The sequence below is a fragment of the Bactrocera dorsalis genome, chromosome 2, assembly GCF_023373825.1.
Source record: "Bactrocera dorsalis isolate Fly_Bdor chromosome 2, ASM2337382v1, whole genome shotgun sequence".
NCBI lineage: Eukaryota > Metazoa > Arthropoda > Insecta > Diptera > Tephritidae > Bactrocera > Bactrocera dorsalis.
The window spans coordinates 97,486,296-97,498,693 of record NC_064304.1 but is presented as its reverse complement, the minus strand read 5'-3'; the positions used below and the strand labels follow the sequence as shown (position 1 = coordinate 97,498,693).

General features: G+C 40.9%; 3 protein-coding genes across 3 annotated transcripts; 2 read left to right on the top strand and 1 right to left on the bottom strand.

Annotated features, from left to right (window-relative positions):
• The first annotated feature begins 3,429 nt into the window (after positions 1-3,429).
• Positions 3,430-7,491, top strand: LOC105231634 (uncharacterized). Its single transcript, XM_011213040.4, has 8 exons — positions 3,430-3,653; positions 3,754-4,204; positions 4,260-4,477; positions 4,657-5,515; positions 5,579-5,704; positions 5,794-6,158; positions 6,223-6,841; positions 6,906-7,491. The coding sequence occupies exons 1-8, from the start codon at positions 3,534-3,536 to the stop codon at positions 7,151-7,153; spliced, it is 3,006 nt and encodes a 1,001-aa protein (XP_011211342.2). The 5' UTR covers positions 3,430-3,533; the 3' UTR covers positions 7,154-7,491.
• A 407-nt stretch (positions 7,492-7,898) lies between these two features.
• Positions 7,899-9,707, top strand: LOC105231636 (developmentally-regulated GTP-binding protein 2). The gene is made up of 4 exons (XM_011213041.4): positions 7,899-8,104; positions 8,294-8,601; positions 8,667-9,224; positions 9,287-9,707. The coding sequence occupies exons 1-4, from the start codon at positions 8,041-8,043 to the stop codon at positions 9,446-9,448; spliced, it is 1,092 nt and encodes a 363-aa protein (XP_011211343.1). The 5' UTR covers positions 7,899-8,040; the 3' UTR covers positions 9,449-9,707.
• Positions 9,708-9,808: 101 nt separating this feature from the next.
• LOC105231637 (nuclear pore complex protein Nup58) lies at positions 9,809-11,597 on the bottom strand. The gene is made up of 2 exons (XM_011213042.4): positions 10,719-11,597; positions 9,809-10,667 (listed from the first exon to the last, which is right to left on the bottom strand). The coding sequence occupies exons 1-2, from the start codon at positions 11,436-11,438 to the stop codon at positions 9,930-9,932; spliced, it is 1,458 nt and encodes a 485-aa protein (XP_011211344.2). The 5' UTR covers positions 11,439-11,597; the 3' UTR covers positions 9,809-9,929.
• Between the last annotated feature and the right edge of the window lie 801 nt (positions 11,598-12,398).

The following is a 12,398-nucleotide window of genomic DNA, read 5'->3' as shown; positions in this document are numbered from 1 at the left end:
AAAATAAGTGATAATATGATGAAAAAAAATGGAAAATGTTACCATAGTCAGGCGTTGTGAAAAGAAATATTTTGAAGATATTTTTGTATAGCCGCAAGCACTCAAGTTGCTATTGGCGACGCGCTCTTCCTCCAGTGAAAGCGACTAGTTTCCCTCCAGCTTGTGAGTAAAATGCAGCTTTTTGATAATTTCCTGCGCTAACATTTCTTCACATTACCTTCATCTTTGCGGGTTTTTATTTTTTAATTTAATACAAAAACAAAAAAAAAGGTTTGTATACCATATTTCCTATTTAATTTCCACACTTTAGTTTTCACTTAAATGACTTTGAATAGCCGCGCCTGTCGAGTAGTGAGAGTGATGAGCGCGTTGTTGCATTTTCGAGTTGCTTCCACTTTTACACTTTTCAATGCTTTAACAACAACTAATAATAGTGTAACGGTGAAAGTATGCAGCTCTCACTACCATCGTGGGGTCCTCTAACCCCAGACAAACCAAATGTATCGTAGAACAGCGAGGGGGTACTGGCTGTCGGTCGAGCTTTCACGCAAGCTGCTGCTGGTCTCCTTGCCTTGATATTTCATGTGTGAGATTATCACACCATACAATGCAGATAATTTAATAATCGAGAAGAAGAAGAATAAAATTATATCATTACACGTGGTAAGTGCAGTTGGTAAGTGTTGCCGTCAACGATAAAGAATATAATGACGATGTTGTGTTGTTGCCTGTTCTAGATATACATACATATGGGTGTTGTAAGAGTAATTAGAGAAAGACTTCTGGGATTGTGACTATACTTGTTGACCGAGTAGCAGTTAGTTGATACAAGTTTAGCTTTTTACAACGTGTTAAGAAAAGCAAGAATCTGTCAACTAATTATGCTCAAACAATTATAGAAATTTCCCGAATACGAAACGCCTGCCACTTTGGCACAGCGTCGCAAATACCTACATATACGTATATACAAAAAGAAAACAGCCTCGGATGAGAGACTTCCCTTTTGATGACGACCCCTGTAAACGTGTCAAGGATTACGATTTAAGGACATGCACCTGGAATGTCTGGTCTTGGGATGGAAGGTGTTGTTGCTGAGCTGTTTGATATTCTCGTTAGAGTAAAGGCTGACATCACCGACGTCCAAGAAATGTGATGGACGGGACAAGGACTGGGGCGTATTTTCCACGTCCCGACGGAAGAGAAGGACGTTGTGGCCAAAGATGTCTTCAATGAGCGCTTAGAGCGCACCAGGGTGGGCGAACAAGGCATCTTTGGCACAACGGCCAGTAAGTTTAGCCTTCATGATCAAATTTCCCCAAATGCGTTGATCGATTTCGCCGAGGACCGAAATATGGTTATCTATAGAACAAGTTGCAGCATAGAAAAATTCATCAATCTACCTGGCTGTCTTTGAATATATAAGGCACTAACCAGATCGATCATGTTGTGACAGACGGAAGACACGTCTCCAGTGTTTTAGAAGTGCGTACGCTTTGAGGTCTTAACATTGACTCGGGCCACATAACCAAGGAAGGTTCGACGTCGAGAAGCTGCAAGCACAGCAGACTGCGGAACGATTTTCTATTCGACTTGCATTCCTGAACTCTGAGAGCACTCATCAGCAACTCGGTATAACAAAGCGGCGGTGCCGTTGGCTTGCGTCCGACAAGATTTTCAGTCTTACCGCATGAATCCCAATTGGACAATGTCCAGTAAGATACTCTACGTTTGCGGCAAGATGACCTTTGCTAAGGGCAAGAAGTTCATTGCATTCTACTCTAGTTGCACAGAAGCTGTTCGTTTACCAGCGCCTGCTAAGCGCACGTGAGCTACGTTGACCCAGTGCTGGAACGCAAGATTTTTTATAGAGATCCAAGTCGGTCTCATTTCGATGTGAGCAGAATAAAGGTGCGCCCTCTGGTTAGCTCATCGGCAGTTACTATGCGACTAGGTGCCCAAATGAGTCTGATAATGAAGTAGCTTGAAGCTATTTCGAGCTTTGTTCGCACTGTTAGCGAGCTCTGCGCTAGGGGGTTTGAATGCTCACTTCTTTGAAACAGGCTGAAGAATTTTAACTCAATTATAGCTGAACATACATATGGACCAGCTGATATCATTAAGAGTTATGCTCGCATACATATTCTACATTGTCCTTCACTGCTCTAGCACATACCTTCCGTTAGTGGCATGAATGCGCATTTGTTTGGAAACAAAGCATAACCTAGATTTACTTTGCGGAAGTCATAAGTGAATATCTAAGAAGACCTCAATACAATTGCAAGCGAATTTGCTTTTTATTTACGTTATGTGCATGCACGAAAAGGTATTTGGAATTAACGAAGAGGCACATTGCTATATGTTAACATATTTGTATATGTATGTATGTATGTATGTATGTATGTGTGCGTGTAACGATGGCAACAAAGCGTCAATTCATTCATAACCGAATGAGGACATTGAACTTCCGCATTTGAGCGTACTCGCTTACAAATATGTACTTATATACGCAAACAAGCATATAAACATATACATAAGTACATAACTGTACACGCAAGACGCTATAAATTTGTTAACTGCCTGTGCACCTGTATGCGTAAAGCAAAAACGAAAGTTTACTCGTATGTGTGCCGTGGCATGAATGAGGAATTCGAATCCGTATTGGCCGTTAAGTGCGGAGAGCGAGAGTGACCGGGTATTGCGGAGTATTCCCATATGAAGTAGAGTTTATTGTGTGAATGTAGAGCGTGTTTTTGTAAGCATTTGCTTGTCTCTAACATGCTATATATATGTATGTGTGTGTGTATGAATGTGTGCGAGTGTAAGTGAAAGGCATTTGAGAGCAACAGGCTGTGTGGCGCGCCGGTGTAGATTTATGGTATTTGGTCGCAATCGGTTAGGGGCAGTTGCTGCCACCCACGCGCGTTTGTTGACAAACAAAAGTGCAACACGTGCTGGCGACGTCGACAAATTGTTGCTGCAACTTGCCTGCTTCAATGTACAAGTATTTGTTGTGTTGTGTTGTGTTGGTTTGGATATAGGCGCATGTGTGTGGGGCGCAGGCGTTGGATTTCCCTAATATTTGCGTTAACCAGCTGTCAAAAGTGACAGTGTCGCCTCTTGTATACACATGTTTATGCGTGTATGTGCACGTATTTTCGCAGGGGAAATATCGATTTTTACAAATCTCCATTACGGTTGAACACGAAATTGTTGCGAGCTTGCAGTATAACAGTAAAAATCGGTAAAATATAACGGCTTAAATATGTGGTAATGTGAAAATTACAATTTTGCGTGCAAAAGGTTAATTAAAATATAAAAGTGCACAAGTTGATACACAATTAAAAATTAAATTAATTAAATTGCATACTTAAGGGCGTGTAGCAGCAAGTGAATGTAGACAGAAGCAGTTGCATTTTACTTTTTCATAAATTATTGTTGTCTACCCTCAAACAAAATAAATATTGGCGCATTATTTGCACCAAGCAGCGCCGGGCTGTTTACGCACCAAGTGGCTACTTTAAAGATTCTTCAATATGATTAAAATGCGACCATATGTGCCGTCGAATCGTATCGCCATACGTGACTCCATCGACGAGGAGATTAGTGACGATGTGGACGATGACGTCTTTATTAAGGATGCGCGCACCGCCAAGGTATACACATCTACACTTTCCCAGACACACACACACACATATACATATGTTACACTTGCAACTAAGTTTAATCTCTACTTCTTCACTACACGTTTTACAGTTAAGTGAAGAGAAGGGCCTGAAGCGTCCACTAATGGCACCGCGCCGTAAAAATGGTAAAATGCACAACTCGGTGCCAATTATGATGAAGCATCGCCGTTGTTGGCGTTGCTGTGAGCCCTTCTGCTATGGCCTTGCCGCACTAACTGTCCTTATTGCCTTGATAAGCCTCGCAGCGCTCATCCTGACCATGTTTCCCATACCGCTGCAACGCATTAAAGTGTGGCTGAAGCGCGAGCCCACAGCGCCGCCGGGTGCAGCAGCTTATGCGGGCGGTGGTCAATCGTTGGCTTACGGCAGTAGTTTGGGTCCGGAGGTTGTGCCTTGCACACAAATTAGCGTGCAACGCTTGTGGTCGCGCACTTTTCCACGCATGAACAGCGAGAGTCCAGTACGTAAGGCCGATTTGAATGGCGATGATATTGCAGATATCATTTTCGGTTTCGGCGTTGGTGGGTAGCTCTAAATATAGCTTTTTTTATGTGCAATAATTTTCTGCTGTTTCAGATGATAACATTCAGTATGAGGGTTTTACGTTGCCCAAGTGCAAGTCCGCACAAGGCGACGACGAGGTGCCTTGTGAAGGTGGCGTGATTGCTATAAATGGCGCGACTGGCGGTCTACTCTGGCAGACGTGGAGTGTGGCGAATGTGTTCTCACTGCTGTGTACATTGGATATTGATCTTGATGGCTATCCGGATTGTGTAGCCGCAGGCAGGCTGGGTGTAAGTGTTGTTTCCGCAAAAAACGGAGCTTAACAAACTGAAATTTGACCAAAAAAATACGTTAATATTATAATACGTTATATATATACGAGTATAATATCAATGATGCTGATTGCATATTTTTACACTACAACAAACGTAGCACAACCCGAACTGAGTTTGTAATATTTCTCTCACAGATGATATTCGCCATCAATGGCCGCAGCGGCACCAGCATTTGGGAGTTTCGTGAAGTCGAAGTGGAAAGCAACTCGCCCATCGTGATGGATCTCTACACAATAAATATCATACGTGATTTGGATGGCGACGAAATCTCCGATATACTTGCAGCGCATCTCGAGGAGCGCGAAGAGTCCAAAGCGGGCCATATTAAGGTGATTTCCGGCAAGACAGGTAAAGTCATACGCACGATACCAACGCCGTTCAAAGAGGAAGTCTTTGTGCCTGTGCAGATGCTTACAAAAGAGGATGGCACCGAACTACTAATGATCATTACCGGTGGTCAAAATACACCTGGCGGCATCTATACCATACGCTTACTTTCCCTTATGCAATTTACGAGTGAAAAGGAGTTTACACCACTCTTTCAAAGTAAACACTCCGGCGTGATGGTGCCCGCAGTGATTACCGATATAACGGGCGATCATATTGCGGATATTGTGGCAGCATCTTTCAACTCGTCAGTGTATGCTTTCGACGGGCGCAATTTCAGCATGTTGTGGAATTACACTTTTCCGGCTAGTGAAAGTGTTAGCGCAATTGTGCCTGGACATTTCAATAATGACAATGTGACTGATTTCATGGTGAAATATAATACTGGACCGGGTTTCCCAGTGTATTATTATTCGCAGACCACTATACTGGATGGTAAAACGGGTAAGCCCTTGTTGGACACAATGATGACTGATTCCGGTGGTTCGAATAGCTTGCTGGGTGGTGTCTCGGTATCGCAGAACTACGGTGGCGACTTCTTTTTGCATTGGCAAATGCAATGCAGGGATAAGTATAACGCGAAAGATGCTTATGAATTTATACCAGGTGAGCGCCACATAAATACTATGGTGAAGATTTGTATTTTACATTTTATAAACGCATTTGCAGACAGCGACATCATTTTACAATCACGCGCAGACACTTGTCGTCTGCGTTACAACACTTCGACTGTGCTGAAACTTTACGCAATTGCACGCCATATCGAACCACCAGGAGCCGTAATTTTTAGCACAGGTTAGTAACTTATTACATGCATACATGTATGGCCAGAGCTTCATAAAACCATGTACCGCGAATGTTGTTCCCCTCATTTCACGTTTAAGACGACATTGAGGTGCACCTCAACCGCACACAACGCCCACAATATGCTAAACAGAATTCGAAGTCCCCTCTAAAGCATCCTAAACTGCTCAAGAAGCTGTTAGCAAATCGAGAGGAGCTGCTAAAGAAAATCGCCGTGAGCGCTGACTTGGAAAAGCTAGAGAAGGCAACGAAACATCAAAATCAGCCACATTACAAGGAAAATGCGCTGAGAAATCCGATATTCGATCAGGAGATACTGCAGGAGATACTACCAAATAATGAATTACCCGCCGAAAATGTTTTTGAGCCCGCTAAACAAAATAGCTACACTAATTACTACGCTGGTGGTTATGCCGCCAATGGCAACGAACCAATGCGTGAGACGGTAGGTTTCCTTTCACTGTAATCATTTCACTTCAAACGGTACAAACTCATTGTATTTCTATTAGCAAAAAGACTACGAGTCCGTGGTTGGCGCACGTGTGCCCGAAGAATACGACACGCTCTATGCTGACAATGAAGTGTCGCAGCTGGTACCGCAGAATGAGCATCCCATACGCTTGCGCACGAAATATCCCGGCAATCGCGATGTGCGCAGTGACATAACATCCTTTGAGGATGAGCAGAATACTACGCAAACCGTACCTACTGGTGGTGTGCCGCAAAACAACTTAGATAAACAGGAGCCGCTTAGCTTATGGGATCTGGAAATGGAGAAGGAGGAGCGTGATGCTATTAAAGAGTCACACAAATACGATTATTCGACAAATCAAGATGATACAAACAAAAAAAGTAAACGTAGCCGTCTAAGACGTGATGATAGCACACAAGCGAGAGTGTCGGACGATACGGACGTGACTTCTGCTAGTCCATCAACTAACGATGAGTCCGATGAATGGTTCCTATCCTCAATCTCATCTACGGGCGTGTTGTTGAAGACGCTAAATGGCACACGCTCTTCTGTGGATTTCGCTTTCGTGTTAAATATACGTGAGTCGGAGACATATCCACCACTCTTTAGGCCCCAGGATCTCAACTGCGTTGAGGAAAAGATAAGTGCTTATAAAAGTATGGAATTAAACAATTTTGTATAGATAAATAACTAATATGTTGTTTATTCTTAATCATCCAGGTTACACATTAGACAATCTACGTATACTGCGAAAGCAATTCCTCAAGCAATGTCTAAGTGATCGTCTAGTGAATGTTACACCGCATGTGCCGAAGTATGAGTCTCAATTAATTGTGACACGTATCAGCATTTCGTGTACGTGTCATACGCTACAAAAGGGTCAGGTGTGCTCTGAGCTGGACGATATGCAGACGCAGCGTTGGACAGAGTATATGGGCAACGATGGGCACGGTTATTATGCCAACTAGATGTAGGCTTAGTTATGGAATGCAATTAGGTGGGGGTTGGAGGAAGGACGTCATTTAATGTAAGAAACAAAACTGAGAGAGCACAAATTAAATACCGTTTAATTTAATTTTCCAATTGCACAACAGTAATTTTAATATGTTGTTTAAATTTATTTATAAAAAGGAGTGTATTTGAGTTTTGGTGAATACCATTTGTAAAATTAGCAGACCGTCAAAATATTTATGAATGGTGCCAAGCATTTCCATGGTGCTAATTTTTTTTAAAGAAATTTGCTTCAAGAAGCTCTTTTATGTAATAAAAATAAATAATATTCAATAAAAAGGAAACAATTTTAAAATATGGACCAAAATTTTAATAGGAAATGTGTTTTCGTCTTTTACTATAAATGGTAGAGATTTTGTATTTAATTTTTATTTAATTGCCTAAAGTTTTTATAACCTACCGAGTCTCCAATATATTCAAAAAAGTGCGTGTAAACTAATGCATACTCTGTCAGCCAAAAGTGGTGAAAAAACAGTAAAACACAAGCGTTTTTGTTTATTTTTTCAATTATCGCAGAAACTTTAACATAAATTTCTGGTAGCACACACTGATAACTAACGTATGGTTAACCGAAAGTAGACTTCCAAATTAACATATGTGCTTGATAAAAGATCTTAAATGCATTTCATACTTATCATATTCATTGTGAATGACTACTCTGGCTCATTCACCACCCTTTGACAGCTGTCGTAGCGCACATATTCAAGCCGACATCAGCGACGTCGACTGCGGCAGTAGCAAGTAATTTGTAAACCAGGCGTTTAGTGAAAAGTTAATATCACAAAAAACTGATAAATGACCTGCTAGTAATTACTAAAATTATTCATAAATATAGCCAGCAGAGATGGGTATCTTGGAGAAGATCTCTGAAATAGAGAAGGAAATTGCTCGTACTCAAAAGAATAAAGGTAAGTTGATTAGAAGAAATGTGTGGTGTGGCCGCACTACAAGAGTCCGTGCACCGCTGGCAAGTTGTTTTTGTATTTTTTGTGTTGACGCAGACCTGCTTGTAGGTTAACTCTTAACACAAAACAAATAAAATAATTTAAACAAAATTATTCAGTCAGCTAATCCTAAAATTATTTTGCTTTTACTAGCAACCGAATATCATTTGGGTCTTTTGAAAGCGAAGCTTGCCAAATATCGCTCGCAATTGTTGGAACCATCGAAGAAGGGTGAAAAAGGCGATGGTTTTGATGTCTTGAAAAGTGGTGACGCGCGTGTCGCGTTGATTGGTTTCCCCTCGGTTGGTAAATCTACTTTGTTGTCTACTCTGACCAAGACTGAATCTGAGGCGGCCAATTATGAGTTTACCACACTCACTTGTATCCCCGGTGTCATTGAATATAAAGGTGCTAATATACAATTACTAGATTTGCCTGGAATTATAGAAGGTGCCGCTCAGGTAAATATTACAGAAATAATCGTTATGTGTGTATTGTGTTATATTTTTCTTTCTTCATAATTTAGGGCAAAGGTCGCGGGCGTCAAGTTATTGCCGTAGCGCGCACAGCCGATTTGGTTATCATGATGTTGGACGCTACCAAGCCGAATGTACATCGTGATTTGCTCGAACGTGAATTGGAATCAGTCGGTATAAGACTTAACAAACGCAAACCTAACATTTACTTCAAGCAGAAAAAGGGTGGTGGTCTTAGCTTTAATTCTACATGTTCATTGTCGCGTTGTAATGAGAAAATGGTGCAAACTATTTTGCATTCCTTCAAAATTTTCAATGCGGAGGTACTTTTCCGTGAGGATTGTACTGAGGATGAATTCATCGATGTAGTGACGGCAAACCGTGTGTATTTGCCTTGCTTATACGTTTACAACAAAATCGATCAGATTTCAATCGAGGAGGTCGATCGTTTAGCGCGAGAACCGAATTCGATAGTGGTCAGTTGCAACATGAAATTAAATTTGGACTATCTGTTAGAGGCCTTGTGGGATGCGTTGCAGCTGATAAGAGTGTACACAAAGAAACCGGGTGCACCACCAGATTTTGATGATGGTTTGATTTTAAGAAAGGTTTGTTTAGTGATCGATAATAGCGTGTACTGTTTTATAGTAATGATATTGCTTTCTTTCAGGGTGTCACAGTTGAACATGTATGCCATGCTATACATCGTACACTAGCGGCTCAATTTAAATATGGACTTGTTTGGGGTACTTCCACAAAGTACTCGCCACAGCGTGTGGGCATATCACATATTATGGCTGACGAGGATGTTATACAAGTTGTTAAAAAATGATAAACGCTGCTATAGATTATAATATGCGTTGAAATTGTGTTGAACGTTGATTTTGCAGTGGATAATTATAGGCCTTCCAAAAAATTCTTTAATTACCCTTATTATTAATTATAAACAATATAAGCATGTTCATAAAATCTGAGAGAAAAACAATAATTTTTATATGCCTTTCTGAAATGTTGAGAAACTTGCAACGAATAATGAACAATATTGCTTGCTAAATATAAATTATGTCTGCTATGCCATTGCTTAAAAACTATTTAAATTTTTTAATTCGTACGTATGTATGTACATACAGAAAAGTGCTAGACGAAACAAATACTACAAAGATGTAAAAGCATGGAAAAATTATTTCAAAATTTTCAAAATGTATTTTCTTTTATTCAAAACCATTTACAAATATTAAGTGATAACGACTATATTCCAACTTTTTAAAATCAGAGAAAAATTTATTTTAACAATATAATTTTCAATTGCTCCATCATTTGGCACCAGCCGTTGCCGTGGTTCCACTTCTACCCGCCGCAGCGGATGCGTTGTTAAAACTCTTTCCAAATGCACTCATTGCGGAAATATTGGAAAATGGTGTTGGTCCGCAGGTAATATTTGTTGTGTCAACCTTGCTTTCGGGGTTATCGATCTTTGCGAAAACATTTGTAGTATCGCGCAAGCGATATTTTCGCAAGTTAAGAAATTGTTCTTTCTGTGTTTCAACTTTCTGGTGCAATTCATGCAAACGGCCGGCGAGAGATATGAAGCTCTCGTTTATTTGTCGGAAACCACGCTTTAGATCATCGGGCGACACTGTCTGCGGATTAGTTATTGAGCGCATGTGATGCTCAGTCAGCGCAATTTGCTGCCGGAAATTGATCAAGTCCTGCTCGTACTTGGCCACTAAGCTAAGGAAAAACTGAAATGGTGCCGTATTTTCAAATTGTAGGCCAGCGGGCGTATCCTGCGTGCGTTGCGCCATTTCCACAGCCTGTATGGTTTTTGAAGTTTCTTTCCGAAGCAGCTTTATTTGTTTGTAATTTGTATCTACTGAATTAGAAATCTCCTGAAGCGCCCACTGAATATTGCTTATTTCGTTGGACACATTGGACAGTTTTGAAGTAGATGTGCGTCCAATGTCTGAGGAAAGTGTTTTTTGTCCTTTTATATGAGTTTTAAGAGCGTCGACAGTTTTCGCAATCTCATCGGGAACAATAGTTTCTTTTATCTAATAAAACAAAATCATTAAAAGTTAATTTATTAAAAGCCAAATATTTACCTTAACACTATCTTGTTTGAGATCGCCCGCTTTAGGTTGCGTTGAACTGACATCAACACCACCCAGACCAACAAACGGTGTAGCTGTTGCTGTGGTTGAGGTGGCTGTCGGTTTCCACATACCGCCCGTTGCCACTGATGTAGTTGTTGTGCCGAAATTTAAACAAGCCGATGTTGTAGTACCGGCGGGTTTACCAAATGACAAACCACCTCCCAGGCCACTGAAGCCAAGCGTAGGGGCTGTTGATGTCGCCGTACTCGTGGCAGCCGTACCACCAAGTCCACCAAAACTAAATGCGGGTGCAGCACTTGTTGCAGCTGTTGTAGCTGTTCCACCCAAACCACCAAAGTTAAAAGACGGTGCTGCGCTGCTGACAGCAGTTGCACCGAACGCTGGCGCTGCTGTACCGAAAGTAGGCGCTACAGAGGCAGTAGGTGCAGCTCCAAAAGCAGGTGCTGCTGTTGTAGCACTTGCACCGAACGGTGCAACAGTTGCGGTTGGATTCGCGGTCGCTCCAAATGCAGGCGCTTGGGCTGTGGTTGTTGCCCCAAATCCTGTAGCGCCAAATGCGGTTGTTCCTGTTGTAGCACTCGCACCAAATGCAGGCGCTGCAGCAGCTCCAAATGCTGGCGTGCTAGCTGCCGCTGGCGCTGCTGGTGCGCCGAAGCTAAAACCAGCCGCTTGTTGTTGTGAAGGGTTTCCAAAGGAAAATCCAGACATATTGACTGTGGTTTTGTTTATTGAAATTACACTATAAATTTAATTAAACGATTTTTTTGTACACTATACAATTTAATAATTTTATGAAATTCTCTTTAAATTTTTAGCGCGAGCATTTGAGCTAATTCGATGCAGTTGCCAGCTGTTTACACAAAAATTGTCAGTGAGTAATAACTATTGTGAATAAATGTGATTCACAATAACTGAAAGTCCCAGTAGTGTTATTTATTGGTTTAGTCTTTTTCAGGATCTATTCAGATATAATTATATATAACGGGTGAATCAAGTGGAGGTGCCAAACAATTTCTTTCGAACGTTAATAAACATTCCCCATTAAATTTAAAGTTTCTGCGGTTTTGCTTTCAAAAAGTAGGGAACCTCGAAATGGATCACACTTTTCATATGTATGTCGGGTGTTGATAAAAGCAGTTTTAAAATTTGGGGAGCCGATTACACTAAGTTAAAAACTTATTACATACATTGGATATATGAACATAACAAAACCAAAACAAAAGATCGGTCACTTAAGATGTCATAAACGTTTTTCTATAATTTTTATCAAATACTTTATCAAGTATTTATACTTCATTGGACAAGCCAAATATTTCTGAATTCTATATATGTACATATGTAAATACATAGATACGAGTATGTGCATGTACATATATGTAACCATTGTTTATTCGCTTCACTGTTGAATTTCTTTGCATCTTCAGAGGAATTTAAACGCGCTTATTGATACTCAACCTACCAAGTTCACCATGGGCGTTAATATCACACACATATAATCATCTTTCTTATCGCCTCTGTATGCTGACACATGTAAGTACATATATGTATGTAAGTATGTTGAAGCGCGTGCTGATGCCGAGAGAGGAGCAAGTTTTCGTGACGGTTTGTCTGTGTTCTTACGAACAATTGTGCATCCGTATGATGTCATTAAACGGAAGAGGAACTGCG

Excerpts from the sequence above, each read along its gene's own strand:
- LOC105231637 (XM_011213042.4), bottom strand. The coding sequence starts at position 11,438 with ATGTCTGGATTTTCCTTTGGAAACCCTTCACAACAACAAGCGGCTGGT. Across the intron at positions 10,668-10,718 it reads TCAAACAAGATAGTGTTAAG|ATAAAAGAAACTATTGTTCC; the intron begins GTAAATATTTGG and ends TTGTTTTATTAG.
- LOC105231636 (XM_011213041.4), top strand. The coding sequence starts at position 8,041 with ATGGGTATCTTGGAGAAGATCTCTGAAATAGAGAAGGAAATTGCTCGT. Across the intron at positions 8,105-8,293 it reads TCGTACTCAAAAGAATAAAG|CAACCGAATATCATTTGGGT; the intron begins GTAAGTTGATTA and ends TGCTTTTACTAG. Across the intron at positions 8,602-8,666 it reads TTATAGAAGGTGCCGCTCAG|GGCAAAGGTCGCGGGCGTCA; the intron begins GTAAATATTACA and ends TTCATAATTTAG.
- LOC105231634 (XM_011213040.4), top strand. The coding sequence starts at position 3,534 with ATGATTAAAATGCGACCATATGTGCCGTCGAATCGTATCGCCATACGT. Across the intron at positions 4,478-4,656 it reads TAGCCGCAGGCAGGCTGGGT|ATGATATTCGCCATCAATGG; the intron begins GTAAGTGTTGTT and ends TTTCTCTCACAG. Across the intron at positions 6,159-6,222 it reads ACGAACCAATGCGTGAGACG|CAAAAAGACTACGAGTCCGT; the intron begins GTAGGTTTCCTT and ends TATTTCTATTAG.